Genomic DNA, 20,435 nt, shown 5'->3' on the forward strand with positions numbered 1-20,435 from the left:
CACTCAAAGTGCGCTAGACTCTACTCTGATTCATAATCTCTTGTATTGCTTTCCGTGTCAGGGTTCCTTTATTGTGTGGGAAGAAGCTCCTGGGCCAAAAATTTCCCTCAGGGGTCATCATCGTCATGTCTTTCTGTTCAAGGACTGTATTGTGTTTTGCAAAACAAAAAGAGACCTGAGCACCCAATTCATATTGTATGTCTTTAGGAACAAGATGAAGGTAACAACATGCAAAACACAAACATATTAATAGTTTGTATTTTCAGTAACAGCTGGATGGTTGGTGGAATGGAGGCGCAGTATGTATTGCAGCTCCAAGGTTCTTAGTTCGATCATGAGGAGTAGTGGGGAAAGAAGATCTGGAAATCAAGAACTACAGTGTCTTCAAACAAAAGCCTTATTTCTCATGTTGTAATAAAAGATTCCTTTTCTTGTGCAGCTGAGAGATGTTGATTTGAAAGATACTATTGAAGGCGATGACCGATCCTGGGGTATCTGGCATGAGCATCGAGGTACAACCAGAAAAGTCACTCTTCAAGCTCATTCCGTGCTAAACCGTTTGTCATGGCTCAAAGACCTTCGAGATTTGCAACAGCGCAGCAAACTTCCGTTATGGAGTGAGTTTGTAATAAACTCCCTGCACACACTGGTAAAATCTTGCAGTAACAACCAGATTTAATGCAAGTTCAGTCTAAATTTTCCCTGTCCATTCATCTGTCACATGCACACAGCACACTTACTTCAGGCCTTTTGAGGCCACACCCCCTACATGCACTGTGCATTCCTCCTTAACATAACACACATTACTTTTTGAATCCTACATGTCGAAAAAATTTTATCTGGGTGATTATTCACAGAAATTACACAAATTTTCCGTTTATGTTTAAAACTTTATTGTTCTGTGTGTTAAGCTATTGTGAGTGAAAAGTTTGGACACGTAACTATTTTTAATGTCTTTGAAAATGAAGTCTTTTATGCTCATCAAACTTGCATTTATTTGATCGAAAATACAGAACAAAATAGTAATATTGTGAAATATATTTTAAGAACTATTTATAATTGTTCTACCTACAATTAAACTAACCAAACTAAATGTTTGTTTGTATATGATTTATATAGATAAATATTTATACAATTTCCCCAAATTTCTAATGAATTCCCAACGATTCCTGTAAATTCTCATAAATGTTTGGTAAGTTTCTAACTTTGAAAATTTCCTACATTTCTTAGTAAAGTTCCCAATAATTTTCTGGAAGGAATTTTCCACCCCTTTATAACCATAGTCCTTACATCTCTCAAACAAATTGTTAATCAGTTTTCACTTGTGTGTTTGCCAGGTGCGCCATGCTTTGAGCTCAAACTTACTGATTCTGTAGTTAAACTCGGACAAACCACAAAACTCGTTTGCAGTGTCACAGGAATCCCAAAACCTGTGGTCACTTGGAACAAAGGTAACATATACTTTTGCATTCTTTGCTGAAATTTTGGAACTGGGAATCCTAGCACTTGCTTGCTTTTTCAGATGGTATTCCTCTGAAGGATGACCAGCATCACATTATCTCAGAGGGAAACTCAGGTACTTGCTCTTTGGTTCTGACGTCCGTGTCCGTGGACAATGCGGGTCAGTACTTGTGTTACGCTACGAACCCCATGGGCAACGCTAGCACCCTGGCCAAATTATCTGTTGATGGTAAGCACAATATAGATCCGGATTGTAAACTTTCCTTCTTTTCAGACACTCAACTTATGGTAAAACCAGTGGTGGACGACGTGGACAAACCATAATTAAGTTAAAGTAGAAATACACTAAGTGAAATATTACTCTAGTAAAAGTAAAAGTGCTCCTTCAAACTTTCACAAGAGGAAAATTGATTTATTTATATTTGCCTTCAAATTTACTTAAGTATCCAAATTACTATGATTTATTATGGCTATAATCTTTAGATTGGAAAGAGAATTATTATAAGAAGAAATCGTACATGGCAGAGGCAGGCAAGGCATTTGAAAATGAAGGACTCATTCTTCTTTCAGCAATTTAAAAAAGTTGCCCTTCAGGAACTCGAGCAGCGTCTCGTTCCTTCGGGGAACTAGGGTTACGTTCGTAACCTAGAGACAAAATCACGCAAATAAGGCCATGGATGTTGTGGCGAGTTCGGGTCAGGAGTTTCTTCCATCATTTATTCCTCTCAAAATGTTCTGCTTGCTGTTGAACTGTATGTTGGTGATAATTAGATACACCAATCTAAACAAGTTCAAAACGGAGCGTGCGCTCGACCCCGATTGGTGGTTTGCTTAGTGTTTGACCAGTGAAGTTTTTAATCCATTCATAATTAAAAAGGGACGATTGATTTCTCAAAATGTAGTAGAGTAAAAAAAGAAAGATATTTGTATTTGAAATGTAGTGGAGTTAAAGTAAAAACTCCCTGAATGGAAATACTTAAGTAAAGTACAGACATACGGAAAAAGCTACTTAAGTACAATAACAAATAACATTTAATTCGTTACTGTCCACCACTGGGAAAATGTTACTCCAGTTATCTTTCTAAACAGTAAAGCTCAGCAAAACTCTAGAATCGCACCGCATTTCTCAAACTTTTTATATTCATGGAAAAAAACTTTTTAGCTTGTGATAGCAAGAGTTGCAAAACCGTGAGCGTGCTACTGAGGTATTTATTATTGCCTTTAGTGCAAGTACACTAGAATGTCTTCTTTCTAGCTATTTAACTTACACAGAATCTTCTGCCGATAAAACCAGAGTAAATCTTCAGGTTATCGAATGGAACCGTCCACTTTTACAATAGTATCCTAATGTCCTTGTGAGTTTGTTGTCAGAAACTGACCATGCCAGGACTTTCTTTCCAGACATCCCAAACTTAGATATTGAGGGACTCCCCATTCAACACCCCCATGAGTCTATAGACTTTTTGTTCATTGTTTAATGATGTAATCACTCACTGTCTGTAATTTGCACTTTACAGTACCTCCTAGTTTTGCAACCAGACTTCAGAACACTTTGCTGGTCAAAGGGAATGCTGTGAAGTTGCAGTGTTCAGCAGGATGTATTCCTTTACCAACTGTCAGGTCACTCATTGTCTGTTTGATTTCTCTTACTTATCAGGTGCTTTAGGGATGGGCAATATGACAACCATATTATTTCAGGATTCTTAAAGCCATACATATGTATTTGTTAAAAACATGATGTAAAGTATTAAAGTATAGCATGTAAATGAGAACCCTGAATGTTAAATAACATTTTATAACAATAATCTATAGTAAAAAGGAAAAAATGATATGACATTTTTCCTGCACATTACATCAACTGCTTCTATTCTGTTTATGATTATTGTGGTTTTTTTGGGTTTTTTTTAAAAGCTAAACTAATCTCAATATTTATATTAAATCATCCTTTAGCTCAGCCATAAGTTGTTTACTATTGGAGTTTATGCCATAGGTGGTTTAAGGATGGCACACTACTGGAGCAAAGCAAGAAATACAGAATTGACAGTGATACACAGACTGGAGTTCTTTCACTGGTTATTAAGAAAGCAGACGAGACAGATGTGGGACAATATGAGTGTGAGGTAACCCACACCAACATACACACACTGAGTTTTATTTTACCTTTAAAATATTTTTATCTTTATTTTGAATCACATTTTTTGTTATGTTGGTAGCTGCCTTTTGTAGCCCCATTCTTCAGTGGTACCGATCTCTTTAGTGGTACCTATCTCTTCAGTGGTACCTATCTCTTCAGTGGTACCTATGGTGTTATGCATCGTAACTGTCCACAAATTAATTTGCCCTTTCGGGATGGAATTTAAGTTTGGAAATGTTTACTGAAAATTTTAAGCGTGGAAGGAATCTCCAATGCTTTGTAACATTCAGAGATGAAACCTTAAATTTTTTTTACATTTCTTTAATATATCAGAGACCTGTTCTTTTAAATAAATAGTCAACTTCAGATGATGTTCAGTTCAGTTTCATTTCATTAAACCATGCTTTCATTGATTAGTTTCCTGTAGCAGTAATTTTTTTTCCTTATATTGGCTTGAAGAGGCTAAACATCTCACGAGTTAACAAATAAATTGAATAAGCTAGCTCCATTAATTACCTAACTTAAACAATACGAAGAATTTGTGAAATGTTCTTCAGCTTAACGCTAGTTTATGGGCCAGTGGTAGCTCAGTGCTTATGGCCCTGTGTACTAATTACAAGGCTGGGATTTCAGGTCCCTGTATCACAAAGCTGCTACTGATGGGCCCTTTAGCAAGGCCCTTAACCTGCTGTGCTCCACGGTACTGTATCGTGGCTGAGCGTGCACTCTAACAACACCCAGCTTGTGATTTTTAAAAGGGAATTTTACTGTGCACCATTGTATGTGTGACAAGTAAAAGCCTCTCCAGTTTTGTTCAAATAATACAGTAAATTTGCACCATTAGACAATTTTCATCTGAATTGCAACAAATAGCCTCAGAAATCTAATTCAGGTCAGTGATTTCCTTTTCAGATGTAATCTATTTGTGTATTTCTATGTTTCTGTGTGAATTATTAGATATCGAATCAGATGGGCAGTGATAAGTGCAAGGCACAGTTGTCCACACCTCCCCCTGTGACAGATAGCACCAAAGACCACCCACCAGCCACCTCAGCTCCAGGTATGAGGGCTCACTTAAAACAAGGTAAAATGAGGATATCCCACTGGTAATGTTTACTTATGGCAATACCATGGTCTCATGGAAGAGCACATACCAGTTCCACCACCAGTCTCTCTCCCATACCCTGCCCCCCCTTCCCCCACATTGTTTCCCCCTGTTATGTCTAACATCTGACAGAAGTTCTGTAGTCAGACCCATAAACATGCAGTAAAGCTGATTTATTCAGCTAAGAATTTACGCCAAATCAGTTGAATATATAAATTAATACAATTGACTGATTCATAAATGCATCATCATAATGAATCTTCCGAGGTTGAAAAAGCTGGCAGAGCATTTTTTTCTGTCTTCAGAATATCTTCCTTGTTGTCAAATCCTTGATTGATGCTATAAAACCTTGAAGCGAACCAAAACCTTAAAGTGGAACAGACCTCGAAGCCAATTCACAATAATATTGAACCAGACTTTTAAATAAAATAAGAACAAGTATATATAAAAAACTGAATTAGTGTACTAACACAAAAAATGGGCTGCTTGCAGAACATAACTCAGGGTTGTACATTGTGCATTGGTAAAATTACTTTCTATTTGGTGCAAAATCTTCCTCTTCAGGACCCAGACTGGTTCCAGTACCATGATTGACATCAATTAATTGTGAATATTTCATATATTCAATATTTACTGTCAGGAGTGTAGTCAAAACTGTCAAGATCAGGAGTAGCAAAGAAGAGTCACAACTGAGTCTTGACTGACTTGAGGCTATACAATACCAAAACTATTACATTTATTTTCAAGACAAGCTTATACTTTAACTAGTTGGATCTATTCAAGTTCAGGTTTTATCAAGACCAAGATTATATTTTTGAGAACAGAACCTAAAAATAAGAAATTATAAAAAAAAAAAAAAAAAAAAAAAAAAAGAATTTATGGTAAAGGTGTACGTTACCCCTTTTCATACATTATATATATATATATATATATATATATATATATATATATATATATATATATATATATATATATATATATATATATATATATATTGTCCATTTATATATATTATAAATGGACAATGTCTTATATTTTAAAGCTAACTATTACAATAAAATACATAATTTTGCCTGTATTGTGTAAACCAAACAATAATTCAAGACCATCATATCATCTCCCTCATCATCAGACACATCTCAGTTCATCAAAGTTACACTATCAGGAGCTATATTACGGTAATCCCCCGTTTATCGTGGTGGTTATGTTCCAAAACTGCTTGTGATAAACGAACGCCACACTCCAAAAATGCTTTTTTTGTTTGTTTAAGCTGTAAATCATCCTCCCACACACTTTAAAACACACAGCAAGCATTTGCAAGAATATAGCGAGATGAATTGTGTGTAAATTCGTAGAAATACAATACATGTACAGTATTAACGTTTTACTTCATTTTTTAATTAATAATTATATTTTTTATTAATAAATGCCATTATTTCAACATAAAACTCCATAAAAGCAATTCTCTATAAGTTTTTTGGTCTTTCGTTCTATCCGCGAGAGACAGGCCAAACAAATTAGTTATGTGACAAATACAATTCAGCGATAAACCCGGGGATACACCATGAGATTCGAACCGTGGTAAAGCGGGGATTGCTGTAAAGCACAAAGCTTGGTTTAGCATTTCAGATACATGCATGCCTTTAAAACAGATCCATCTCAAACAAAAGTCATGATTGAAACATCACTCAAAAGTCTTCACTATGGAAAGTCACTCACTTTTGCAAAACCTGTTGACCATGTTCATCCCCACTTCTCTTTATTTAACTCCATTCTCTCCATCCCACTCCCTTTTTTAGTCCCAGAGCAGGAGACTAAAGATCCAATCAGAGCCATTCTCATGTAAGTGTCCTGGCACATGCAAAGAGACGCCCATACACATTGCACGTAAACCTTTCTTCTGTCTCTTTCTTTGTCTTGCTTGCTCTCTGTTCATCTCTTTCCCCATGAACCCATTACTTTCTGGTCAGCATTTGCTCAGCTAACTAAGCTGGTTATGTGCTTGGACCCCGAGTCTTGTGGTCAGTCTGTTAATGCGTCACTCCTTCTGCTGCCTCTGGGTGCATAATGCCCATATTCTCTCTCTCTTTTTATATATGTTTTTTACAAACAAAAAAGTACAAAAGTACAATCATGGTGGATTGTAAGAATATTGCTTTGGGGGTATAAAGGTAAGTGTCAGCAAACAATATATATATATTTTACTTATCTTAATGTATCTTAATGTAGCTACTGGATTTTTTTCTGTATGCGTTACAAATATTTGTATATTAGCCAAACGTTAACAGTATATATGGCACAGTATATCGTTTTTAAAATCTGTAATTTTACTTAAGTAAATTTGTTTTTTTATTTTATTTAAAGTTTAAATTTAGTTTGAAGTATTGTACTTAACTACATTTTAAATCATATCTGTTACTGACTAAAAAGTAAAAAAGAAAAAATAATGCAAGGGGGGCCAAAAAATAATAATTACGGGCCAAAAAGTACTGCACTGATTAATTGATGGACGGAGAACAAACGTGAGACAAGACAGAAGTCAGTGATGCAAAGCCGAATTTAAACGTTGTCAAATCAAAAGTTGTTCAGCGCGTGCGCTCACTGTCTAAATTCTCAATCCTTATTTGTGATTTCTCATATCATAAATGAGGTTATAACAGGAGATTTAGGTTTTTGTTGCGAAAGTGCTTAATGCACATTAGACTCAAGTCATGGACTATAGTGGTTTTTCATTATTTGATAATTTTTTTTTTATTGCACTTTAATTTGTAAAGGGACCCCTTCAATGAAAAACAACCAGTTTAAGATTTATATCCCTGTCAGGGTGCGGACCATGAACCGGGAGCGGGAGTAGCTCAATCATGTTTATTGAAACCAACAGAGCACAACACAAAGTTAGAGAGTGTACGAACCGCAGCACGGGTTTAGTCCGTAAAGCCGGTATAATCCGACAGGGAAATAATCCACGCGCAAGGGTGAATCCTCGGAACTCGTACACTCCACGGAACGAAAGTACATCCACAGAAAGAGATCCGAGGCAGATCCGAGGCAGAGGCCTTTGGCCTTTGGAGTGATGTCCTCGGGAGAGATCAGAGGTTGAGCGACGTTCTCGGCGGAGTCCAGAGGCCGTCCGACACCGACGGAGGAGTTCAGAAACCATGCGATGCCTACGACAGAGTCCAGAGGCTGTACGAGGGCCACGGTGAAATCTAGAGGCCGTACGATGTCCTCGGCAGAGATCAGAGGCTGAGCGACACCCTCAGCGGAACTCGGGCGACGACGTCCATGGCAGGTCTCTGGTGTGTTTCGGCACCTTGGAAGGGGTTTTGAGGAGCGACATCGTTTCCTGGGGTACCTTGAGGTGCGGCAGCAACCTGGAAGGAACTTGGGAATGCTTCGTCGTCTTCAGAGGAACTTCGAGGCGTTACGTCACCTTGAAAGGAACTCGGAGGCTTGACGTCATCTGGAGAGGGACTCGGAGGCAAGACGATGCCGTCAAAGGGACTCAGAGGCGAGACGTCGCCGTCAGAGGGACTCGGAGGCATTACGTCACCTTGAAAGGAACTCAGAGGCGTGACGTCGTCTGAAGAGGGACTCTGAGGCCAGACATCGCCGTCAGAGGGACTCGGAGGCGAGACGTCGTCGTCAGAGGGACTCGGAGGCAAGACGTCGTCGTCATAGGGACCCTTTCGTGGCCAGGTGGCGGTACGACGTCCCCTTAGTGGCCAGGCCCTGGAATCCCCACCACTCGGTCATCTCGCTGAAGAAGCGAGCTGGGAATGCTGTGGAGCCAGCTAACCTTATCCGCGAGAAGCGGCAGCGAGCTTCCGGGTAAAACCCAGAAAAAACCTTCTGTCAGGGTGCGGACCACGAACCGGAAGCGGGAGTAGCTCGATCATGTTTATTGAAACCAACAGAGCACAACACAGAGTCAGAGAGCGTACGAACGACATCGCGGGTTTAGTCCGTAAAGCTGGTATAATCCGACAGGGAAATAATCCACACGGAAGATAGAATCCTCGGAACTGGTACACGAGGAAATGGAACGAAAGTAATCCTCGGAAGGATAATAATCCACAGAGTGATCCACGGAACCAGCGGGGAATGCTGGCAGTCCTGAGTACGGTCGGTGTCTGTAGCCATTTAGTAGGTCCGACCCGAGTGAGCTCGGAATGGAGGCTTATATAGGGGATTCGGTAATGAGAGACACCTGTCTCTCATTAATGCTGGAAGTGGCAGAGCGAGGCAACGTGACAGCTCAATTGGGGGGCGTGGCAGGTGGATCCCTGACAATCCCGTTGTCATTTTTTAACTACACTAGAATCCCCCACCCCACTTCCTGCTGTTAAAAAAAAAAGTAAATTTTGCTCTGAATAAACTATAAATTAGATACTTTTTTCTTTTACATGAGTAGATTTTTATCCTGCCACTTTATCCTGTACTTAAGTAAAGTTTAACTGAAGTAACAGAACTTTTACTTGACTAAAATATGTAATTACTTTTTCCACTTCTGGCAGCCACAATACTAAGATGAACATTTGTTACTTCATGATAGATATTTATGCTAAAGTGCACCAGGAAAAAACAATAACAGTTTAGATTTCCACTGCTGTGAGATACTGACTATCTCTTGCTTGGCTGCTGCAGCAGATTCAGAAGGTTGGTCCAGTGCTTTGGTGAAAAACCTGTTCCAGATGTTCTTTCAATCTGGACCTTCCAACCAGTGAGTCCATATCTTGCACCACATCTTGTACTCAAGGTTAAAAAAAAACTATATAAAAAAAAAAACAATAAAATTACATGAGTCATGCCATACATGTTCTGCAGGTCTTCACTTACCACAGAGGCTCAAGCTACACAGGAGAAATTGGATATCCCAAAGGAACCACATGAGGAGATATGTGTGTCAAGAGCAGAAGATGACAAGTACGCAGGTAAACACAATTTTTAAAAGAGTTTATTGTGTTCTCTTTGGTAAATCTGGTAATGAACACTGCACTGTTAAAGTGTGATGTCTCCATGTATTTGTCCCCTTCATTTGCTGCTTGTTATAACTTCTGGAGACCATAACACTCCTTGATGATTTATCTAAGTGCTTAAACTGAAAAAGCACAGTGTGAAATTTCCACAGCATTTGTGTTTATTATGCATTTCTGCAGAATCTCCAGTGGTGCAGGTGGACATGGAGAACCTGTGTGTTCAGCCTGGACAACCTGCAACTTTTTCTGTGGTTATTACTGGGCATCCAATCCCAGATATCAAGTGGTTCAAGGTATGGCGTTAGCACACATACTTTTACACGAGAAAAACACGAGTCCACATGTGTGACCTGCTTCGTTTCGAGTTGATGGTTTCAGAAATGTGGATTTCTAGAATGATATAAAGAAGAGACTTTTGGAGGAAAAATATAGACACCAAGCTCTATGAACAAATTCACATTACAGCAAGCAGATAGTTTTACATTATTTATTTTTACTTGTTTACTTGTGAATTTTATGTCCAAGGATCTGAGTATAAATTGGATAAAAAAATGCAGCTTGAATAATAACTTTACAATTTGACACTTTTTAAAACTCAAACATATCGTGATTTACCAGTATATGGATCAGTATATGATGTTTCTGCCGACCAGACTAAAACTCTTTGTGTTTTTCTGCCCACTTAGTTTAAGATCTAAAATCTTATATACAAAAGCTATGCAAGAAAGTGGTTGGTTTTGGGGACCAGATACAAATTTAGAGCTCAGTAGATTGTATAATATTCATCTAAACCTTCATAGATTACAATAGCTAGTAGAGGATGGAATACATTTCTTAAACCTTATGGACCCTTATCTATTGTCTTATAAAATCAGCCTGAGAAGTGATTACATCTTTAAATATTCTATTCAATTCAATTCATTTTTATTTGTATAGCGCTTTTAACAATGAACATTGCAGCTTTACACAGATAATGTGGTGATAAAAATGAATAAGATGTTCTTTATAAGTGTAAGTTTGTCCCTGATGAGCAAGCCGGTGGCGACTGTGAATATTTGCTGAGCATGCAGTATATAATTCTCTTTGACTGTTATTATGATGGTTATTAGGATGGTGTTGAGCTTGTCTCTGGAGAACATGTGGCAATGAAGCAGAGTGGTGCTCGCTTCTCTCTGGTTTTAATGAGCATCCACATTTCCGATTGTGGCACTTTCACTTGCACAGCCATGAACAGCGCAGGAGAGGCTTCCTGTCATGCCCACCTTACCACTATTACAGGTAATATATATCATATAGAGGCAAGAGGTAATTGTTCGCATGTCTATATCCACCATCTATGTACATCCTGGAAACTAATCTAAAACTAGCAAGAATTTCTTTTTAAGGTTTCCTATCTTTTGTGTGGAAATAAGATGCCTTTGGTGTGCACGCATTTCTGATACGTGGTATGAACCTTTTATCGCTGCCTGGAATGGATATTATTCAGTCCACATTCAATCTGTCATTTGATCACACACAGAACAGACATGATTTCTAGCCCCAGAACTTCATTTGAAAAAAAAAAACTTCAAATATTCCTGCCATTCTTTTTATAAATTCCTTTTAATTATTTCGTTTAAAACATTATGTTGGTGGGCACAGAATAGTTGAATCCAATTACATAGAACGTGGATACAAATATAAAAGAAATCGCAAATTTAGCAAACCTGCTGGCATGAATTTATCTGTAGATGATGTTGCAGTTACTGAAGCTCCATGCTTTTTTGTACACATAGACAGGAAGTAAGATCAGATCTAGCACTTTTAATGGTTTTTACCAATCTATGTCATGACATCAAACATTACAGCAGAACAGCTACTTTCACAAAGTTCTAATTAAATCCATCTGGTACCATACACTGTACATGCAATACCTTTCTCAGGTCCAGAGGAGTTTGAGGATTTTGCAGAAGAGGAGGAAGAGAAGGACAGAAGCTTAGAGGTGGGCAGAAGGAGAAAACTCCATGCTGTTTATGAAGTTCATGAGGAGATTGGCAGGTGACCTTCCCACACTTTCTGTTAATTCAATTGAAATGTTTAATGACAAATAAAATAACAAGTGTTTTACAAGTGAGTTCCTGTTCTTACTTATGTTATCGCAGATATAAAGAGTTGGTCTCTCACCAGCATGTAATTATGTAGGTTTTAATTGCGATTGTTACAAAGTGCTGACACTGACGACTCCTCCCATAATGGTTACATAAACATTTACATACAAAACTTAGCATCAATTACAGTTTCATCAATTGTTTTTACCCATTTCAAACCAAGTCAAGAGGCTTTTATTGTCATTTCTACTATACGTGGTACAGAGTACACAGTAAAAACGAGACAAAGTATCAATGTATTACAGAAGTGATAGGTTTTCAATTTAAGTGCATTTTTATAAACATATTCTAATCCAGAATTCAACAGTCCTATGGATGAGCAAGATCATCTCTATAGATTTGAATGTTTTTTGCCTTTGTTTATATACAGGGGAACATTTGGGGTGGTGAAGAGAGTTGCACACAGAGCGAGCGCAGAGGTTTTTGCTGCCAAGTTCATTCCTTTAAAAAACAGCAATCGCACCAGAGCCTTCCAGGAAAGAGACCTGCTTTCCCGGCTTGCACACTGCAGGGTGGCCTGCCTGCTCGACTCCTTCAGCACCCGGCGTACGCTTGTCCTCATCACCGAGATGTAGGCATCTTTAAACATCCTCTCACACTAATATTTATACAGATAAGTCCAAAACTGGCCAAAACTTCAAATTAGCTGTTACATATAAAATGTTTTTTTATAGTTGTGTTACCAGCTTTTAAGAATTAGACTAAATTAAACCTTGTTATTAGTAGGAATCATTATTTACAACTAACAAGATTCAGTTTTTACTTCAATCCAAAATTATGGCCCGATTACATATACTGTAATCTTCACTCTGAATATTGGGACTCCTGGCTTTTCCAGTCATATGTTTTTCTTCTCCAAACTGTTGTCAAAATATTAAAATTACACCATGGTATAGGGTCTCTTTGGATGACAATGCCTCTGTGCACAATGCCAGCTCCATGAAGATATACTTTACATGAGTTGAGTGGCCTGCAATAAAGCTCTGACCTCAACCCTATTTAACACCTTTGGGATGAATTGGAACACTGACTGCACACCAGCCCTCCTTGTCTTTGATCAGTACTTGACTTTACTAACACTGCTGTGGATAAATTAACACACATCTCCACAATCTAGTGGAACATCTTCCCAGAAGCATTGAGGTTCTCTTTCATCATCTTGTGTTCGAGATCCACCTATGGGAAGGGCATCGAGATGAAAGAGAACAATAGGTCGTCTGTCCGTCAAGCCAGACTTGGTGTAATTGGATGTTCTGCACAGGTCAGGTACGGATGCTCTTCCCATAGGTGGATCTCTCCACTCGATGTTTTAGAGAACCGGGGTTACGAACAGTAACCTATTGTTATTATAACAGCAACTGGGGACTAAATGTGGAATGTAACATTCAAAATGCACATCTGAATCTTATGGTCAGGTGTCCACAAACTTTTGTCTATATAGTCTATATTGAGAAATAGTGCTTAACTTGAAAACAGCCAAATAATAATAATTTATAATATGTAATAGTTCCTACAGTCAGTAAAATATCTACTGCTGGTTATCACAATGCTATTGAACCTACATACTTACATTTGCTTCTAAAAGAACTTCACATTAACATAATGTAAAGATTTGTGAAGTTACTGTGGAGAGTTAAACTCAAGAACCATGAAGATGGATTTGGACTGTAATTAAGATAAACTGTCTGTTTCATTGGTTTAGGATTATAATCACCATTAGCAGTTTTACACTTTCCATCAGTGAACAGTTAATAACCTCAACAATGAGGGAACAATAATGAATAGATGATTGGTGTAACCCAGATAAATATGGGTTCCCTTTTTGAGTCTTGGTCTTCTCAAAGTTTCCTCCACATACCATCTCAGTGGGGATACATTTATACATTACATTATACATTATACATTTATACATTCAAAGTTTATATTTGTAATATTTTATTTTTGTAAACTGCTGAATGTCCACTGTTAAAAGCACTGTACAAATAAAATAGAATTGAACTGAATTACATTATTGAAATGAGCTATTAATAAAGTAAAAAAAAAAAAAAAAAAGTAATAAGAACATTAACTAGCATGCTTTACAAGGTAAACATACTGTAAAAAAAGAAAAAATCTTACCTGTTACAAACTCCAAAGGGAAGAAACAGATTTACATGTTTTCTTGGGAGGAAATGTGTAGCAATGGAAAAATTCATAGATTGCTTAGTGACAATAATCGGATATTTTTTTCCCACAGCTGCTCGTCTCAGGGATTACTGGAGCACCTGTTATTAAAAGGATCAGTGAGTGAAAGAGAGGTAATAAACATTATACATATAACACATTACACTTATGTTTTAAATGAAACCCTCAGTCAGTTTCTGCTGATTGAAAGTACATAGTGTTCAGTGTGTATGTTTCTACATTAGGCCCGGTTCTACATCCAGCAAATCCTGGAAGGGGTTGGATATATTCACAGCATGAACATTTTACATCTTGATATTAAAGTAAGTGAATATTTGAATGCAAGTCAGATGTGAGTCAGAGCCAGCAATGTTTCTAGGCATAAGCAAACTAGGCGGTCGCCTAGGGCACAACCACCTAGGGGAGGGGGCGCCAGTGCCTTGCCGCCACCCTTGGTTATATCAATAGGAATCATGCCTAGAGTGGTCAGAGCCACTGTAATTTATTTACTTTGATAGAATGTTGATAACATTCATTGTTTTTGTCCTGCAGACAGACAACATCTTGATGGTCTCCCCAGCAGGAGATGACTTAAAAATCTGTGACTTTGGCTTCTGCCAGGAGACCGACCCTTCCAGGAATCAGTATAGTGTCTTAGGGACTCCTGAATTTGTGGCGCCAGAAATCGTTCGCCAGGAACCAGTGACGACCGCAACAGATATTTGGTACTGGAAAAAAAATAGTATTTTAGTTTTACTGCACATACATCAGGTTCACTATGCCGGCAATGGTTTGTACAAAGAATTTTATTTCTCAATATTTTAAAGCTATTTTGAACTAAAGAAAACTACAAATGATTGTACATGGTATTAGGTAATAACTGTTAGGATTATATGAGGGGCGTTGAAGTCAAACCGGGACTTTTGAGTTTGAAAATTAGAAGAAGAAATTCCAAAGAGTGGAAACTGCATTTATTTTTTTACATACTCCCCTGCTACACTTATCTAGGAGTTTAACTAAAGTCTGGAAAGAATTGGCATAGACAGATTTTTCAGTGTGCCTGAACCATCCTTGGACAGCCTGCCTCACTTCGTTAACAGTGCTGAAACGCTGCACTCAGAGGAACTAGTTGATAATCCAGGACCAGGTGTTCTACATGCTAAATGTTCACAATAGTGACTGCTGTGGGCTGTAATGTCTTCTGTAGAAATCTGCAGATTTTATGACTTCATACACACATAACTTCATCACCACACGCTGTTCCATGCATGCACTAACACTGTCTACAATTTTGATTAACAGTCCCTGGTATGGCCCACGTCATGTACACCTCTTTTCAGTAATAGGACGCACTGACCACTTACTACTGTGTGTAGTACTACCATGCAAGTAGAATTTTTATGCCTGTAACATTAAAAGCCCACCCAAAGCCGTGTGTAATTAGGGACCACATTACCCAACAGTCGGCACATGTCACTGATCACTCACACCTGTTCCTGTTCACCTTGATTAGCATTTGTGCTACAGGTTCACCCTTCATATAGCTTAAGCTTTGTCCTTTGATTTTCCCTGATTTGCTTCTTTTGGGCCTGAATGCACTGAATAAACTCTGCTACATCCATAGTATTGATAAAGCTTTCTATCCTGCAGTACAAAGATCGGCGCATGCAATGTTTTATTTAGCAAAACATAAAGCACAAACAGCTAAAAACGAACCACAAAAATGACTCGGAACATGAACAAAGAACCAAAAATCAAACCTGAAAATAAGTAAGGACACGCAAAGACAAATGTGTGACGGTGAATGGCGTGAAGGGTAAAACTACACAAGTGCAGGAACTTGACAAATTCAGTACTCTTCACGTTGTGACAATGAAAAAATGTTTCGCCCATCGTCGCATGCTTGAAACTTGACACCGATTCTTGCGACGAAACTCGTGAGCGCTGCAGTCTCACAGTAAAACAGATGCATGACAAGTCTCATGTTAGCTTGTGAACAGTGCCATAGCGTTCTCTTTTGTGCTTTCTGTGCATTTTAATCCTAAATCATGGGCCCTAAAGTGGTTAAAAATTCTACCATCTACTTCGGTACTCGTCAGTTTCAGCACTCGTCACGAGTTCCGGTAACAAATTATCGACAAGTACCGAGGTACTACTGTATTACCCAGTCTCTAGGCATCTTGACAAATGATCATTCTGATTATGTAATATTGTGTTTTTTTTCAGGTCTGTCGGTGTTGTTGCTTATTTATGGTAAGAACAATACACTCATTTTATACACAAACTAGTGCCATTTTACATTTATGATTATTTATGTTATAATAGAGTGTAGTTTTACCAACATTTGGAATTCCTTTTGATAAAAAATAATAAATACTATTTTATAAGGACTAATGACCAAAAAAATATTAAGCATAAAAATAATAACAGCTACAACAAAAATTGAAGACTAATATATTATGAATAAAAAGGTTATCAAGAACTCTGCATGTGCCAATTATTTATTCATATTACTTACCGTTGGTAATGGTTAAGGGGGGCTGCATAGGAAATCTATCCAGGGAACACTGTGTACAACACATATACAGAGAATATGAATCGACACATTACATGGGAAGATAAACTCACTAACATAAACACACACTTTGTCAGGGACCTAACCTCGAATCTGCAGTGTGTATGTCACACACGAAGTGGTAGCTCAGTGGTTAAGATATTGGAATTCTTTAAAAGACTTTGAAAACGCTCTTCAAAGTGGATACATTTGGACCATAAAAAATAGATTTTTGAAAATTTCAAGTTTATTTCTATAGCGTTTTTCACAACGGACATTGTCTCAAAGCAGCTTTACAGAATTTATGAATTCAAAAGAGCCAGGAAGTAAATAATCTGCAGGTGGAAATGGTGCACCTACGTTTTGCTTATGCGCAGTACAAGGTCGTAAGCGTTTACAAACGTTTAGGTGTGGACAAGCAGCTTTTGGGAAACGATTGAAAACGATAGTGTGGACACGAAGCGTTTTTAGACGAAAACGTCATTTTCGAATTTATCTTGTTTTGTGTAGACATGGCCTAAGAAACAGGTAAAGTGGGAACAGGGCAATTTACTATAAATATACACAAAAGAATAAGACACAGGTCGCAGTAATGATCTAATTAACAGCCAGGGTAAAGCAACATGGAGGAAAAATGCAGGCTTCTAGTGACCAAAACACCACGTGACAATTAGTTTCACTTGTTCACCAATCGGCATTTTTTTTGGGAGTTGGAAGAAATTTGGAAGCCTCAGGGAAACCAACATGAACGCTTAGCACTTAACCTGGGATCCTGAAGCAGTGAGGCAGCAACAAATGCTTCTCAATCAGACCTATTTCCTTTGCATTTGATAAGCTTAAGATTTTCTTTGTTCAGTTTCTCACATCCAAAAGTCAATACATTTAATAGAAGTTTAATTTTTCACCGCATAGCTGTTGCTGTTTTGTTGCGGTTTTGTTCATGCAGTCTGACGGGACACTGTCCCTTTTTCGGGGATAACGACCGTGCCACTTTGCTGAAGGTGGCTGAAGGCGTCCTGTACTGGGAAATCTTAGAGATCACCAACTTAAGCAAACGAGCCCAGGATTTCCTTCGCACAGTTTTACATCCAGATGCAGAGTAAGATTGTGTGTTGTGTGTTTCTGATCTGATCTCAACTGACATGCGGAGAATGAAAATGATTGGTTGTTTTTCCTGTAAGGATGAGGCCATCAGCGTCAGAGTGCTTGAATCACGAGTGGTTCCAGGTATGTGTGCGAAGATTTATAGCATTGATTTGTTGTTTTGAACTAAAAATGGAAAACACTTTTTTTTTTTTTTTTTACAAAAAAAACATTTGTAAAATATATTTGTAAAATAATCTGTTTTTAAATGTAACGCATACAGGGTTCATGTGAAGAGGAGCAGCTGAACGTTATTAATACAGAGAGTTTAAAATCATTTATCTCTAGAAGAAAATGGCAGGTAAATCAATAAAAATGCATTTAGGTGCAAACCTTATGCAACCTTCTAACCTTCTCTTCTTCTTTTTCCCAGCGTTCTCTAACATGTCTCGGTTCAGTCCTAACCCTGAGGCCAATCCCGGTACTGATGGATGCTCCACGGTGCGAAGTCTCTGTAACAACCCAGAGAGACCCTCGGAATACCAGCAGCACCTCTGTGAGCACTGGTTCCTCCTCTGAATATGACGAGGCTGATGCCTGGGGCTTTTTCCAGAATGCAAGCCAGGAGGAAGATGGTGACAGTGAGGAAGATGATATAGTGTATTATCCATATTATCCTGAACAAATCTCAGCTCGAAAAAGAGATAAGGAAGATATAATGATGAGTCAAGGGCGAGAGCGAAGCGGTGCGTTGATGATTCCTGTAAGTGAGCAATCCAGGAAGACACCCTCACCTTCTATTGAGCTGGTTCTAAGAGAAAGAAAAGAAATCCATTCATCTTCTAATCTTTTTGAAGATGATAAAGTGCCCAGTGGAACCCCAATCCCTCGTGGGACTTTGATCAAGAGCACCTTCTACAACAGTGACGAGCAGCTCTCACCCATGTCCGCCCGCCACATGATGCTCCGGGACAAAGTCCATGGCAGGAAACAGGACAGAGCACGGCGAACTACACACTCAAGCCTGTCTGGAAGGCTAAATGAACCCCTTATAGAGTACGTAGAGGATCCTCCAGATGTGGAATCTAGCCTCAGAAATAGGAAAGGCTCCACGCTTTTGTCAAAGTCTTTCTCACTGGACAGAGGGGTGAGTTCTTTTAATCAAAACTCCCAAACCCAAAGGAGGAGCAGGTCACTGGATGAATCCACAAGAATCTCAGTAACGACTACAAAGCACAAGACATTTGGAGATAATGACCAAGATGTAGAGTTTGACTTTGAATTTATGAATGAGGAAGAAAATGAAGCCTCAGAGGATCCTGTTAATAGAACACCACAAACATTATCTAATTCTCACCAGAGTTCCAAGGATGAGTTTCCAGTAATCATGGAATCTCATGTAGATGACAGCCAGACACACCCTGAAGAAGAAAAGGAAGAACCGGGAGCCCTGGGGGGAGAAGAAAATGTAGCAGGTTCACAGATGTCTCTTGCAGAGTCCTATGATCCTGTACATGACTCGGATACTTCCAGCAGAACCAGCACCTATATCAGAACATCTTCCAGCCAACTTCCAATTTCATTGAGGCACCACAGAGTATACGATGAATCAGACGAGCACTTGGCTGCACCATCATCTGGAAAGGCATCGGAACTCTCACAGGATTCTGAAGATGAAGATATGGAGAGAGTTCTGAGAAAGCTTCGCCGACCACCGTCGCAACATCAAACACACAGCACAACAATAAACAAGAACAGCACGGCATTGAGGAGAAGTTCCTCCACAGTTCCCATACGCCCAGCATCTGCCACGGCAGTAAGGTGTGAGGTGCTTCAGAGGCACTCCTCAGCACCTGCACTGGAACTCAAACCCCCAAGTGGGAAATCGGGCAAATCTGGACTCATGAAGATCTTTCGTAGGAAGTCCTGGACTTCAGGACTTTCCAGCTCCCAGACACCGGAATCTGACAAGAATGTTGAGGATGACTCAAGTCTACAGCAGAAAACCCCTCTCTTGACTTTGAGGAAGAAGATAAGAGCTTCAGCATCTAACATCACCAAACTGTTTACCAGGCAGTTCAGTAAAGAGGAGAAGGAAGAGAAACGGGGTATGATGCACATCACAAACGAAATCAAAAGCATCAAATCGTTTATACTCATTGGACACACATTTACACTGATTAGGCATAACATTATGACCACCTGCCTAATATTGTGTTGGCCCCTTTTGCTGGAAAAATCACTTCGACCCGTCGAGCATTAACATATTTAATTTCTTCAGCAATTTGATCAGACCACACGGACCAGCCTTTGTGCCCCACATACATCAATGAGTCTCGGCCGCCCATGACCTTGTTGCCGGTTTACCACTGTTTCTTCCTTGGACCACTTTTGATAGATACTCTCCTCTGCAGACTGGGAACATCCCACAAGAGCTGCAGTTTTGGAGATGCTCTGACCCAGTCGTCTAGCCATCACAATTTGACCCTCGTTAAACTCTCTCAAATCCTTACGCTTGCCCATTTTTCCTGCTTCCAACATGTCAACTTTGAGGATTAGTTGTTCACTTGCTGCCTAATATATCCACCCACTTACAGGTGCCATGGTGAAGAGATAATCAGTGTTATTCATTTTACCAATCATAATTTTATAGCTGGTCGGTGTAAACTTACTGTTCATTGGAAAGCAGTGCAGCATTGATCTTATTCTAGATTGTGCTTAGGGTCTATCAGTCAGACATGAAATCTGAACGTACTATCTCAAACTCATGTTGTGGTCCATTTGACAGAATATTTGTTTGTTGGTTTCC

At 38.9% G+C, this 20,435-nt stretch overlaps 1 protein-coding gene across 4 annotated transcripts in view; it reads left to right on the forward strand.

Annotated features, from left to right (window-relative positions):
* Nucleotides 1-20,435, forward strand: part of obscna (obscurin, cytoskeletal calmodulin and titin-interacting RhoGEF a) — a 55,351-nt gene that overhangs the window by 29,604 nt on the left and 5,312 nt on the right. For 3 of the 4 annotated variants that reach the window (XM_083554839.1, XM_083554841.1, XM_083554842.1), the window contains 21 exons: nt 62-220; nt 440-617; nt 1,338-1,451; nt 1,523-1,690; nt 2,979-3,081; nt 3,452-3,581; nt 4,553-4,655; nt 9,348-9,423; nt 9,528-9,634; nt 9,860-9,972; nt 10,789-10,957; nt 11,602-11,716; nt 12,197-12,397; nt 14,063-14,123; nt 14,235-14,312; nt 14,542-14,714; nt 16,216-16,242; nt 17,490-17,642; nt 17,725-17,770; nt 17,910-17,987; nt 18,060-19,734. In XM_083554839.1, coding sequence (XP_083410965.1) covers nt 62-220; nt 440-617; nt 1,338-1,451; nt 1,523-1,690; nt 2,979-3,081; nt 3,452-3,581; nt 4,553-4,655; nt 9,348-9,423; nt 9,528-9,634; nt 9,860-9,972; nt 10,789-10,957; nt 11,602-11,716; nt 12,197-12,397; nt 14,063-14,123; nt 14,235-14,312; nt 14,542-14,714; nt 16,216-16,242; nt 17,490-17,642; nt 17,725-17,770; nt 17,910-17,987; nt 18,060-19,734 — 4,027 coding nt within the window. The remainder of the gene's footprint in view (nt 1-61; nt 221-439; nt 618-1,337; nt 1,452-1,522; nt 1,691-2,978; nt 3,082-3,451; nt 3,582-4,552; nt 4,656-9,347; nt 9,424-9,527; nt 9,635-9,859; nt 9,973-10,788; nt 10,958-11,601; nt 11,717-12,196; nt 12,398-14,062; nt 14,124-14,234; nt 14,313-14,541; nt 14,715-16,215; nt 16,243-17,489; nt 17,643-17,724; nt 17,771-17,909; nt 17,988-18,059; nt 19,735-20,435) is intronic. The other variant, XM_083554840.1, reaches the window with a different exon arrangement.

Source organism: Silurus aristotelis (genome assembly GCF_946808225.1).
Source record: "Silurus aristotelis genome assembly, chromosome: 11".
NCBI classification, from domain to species: Eukaryota; Metazoa; Chordata; class Actinopteri; order Siluriformes; family Siluridae; genus Silurus; species Silurus aristotelis.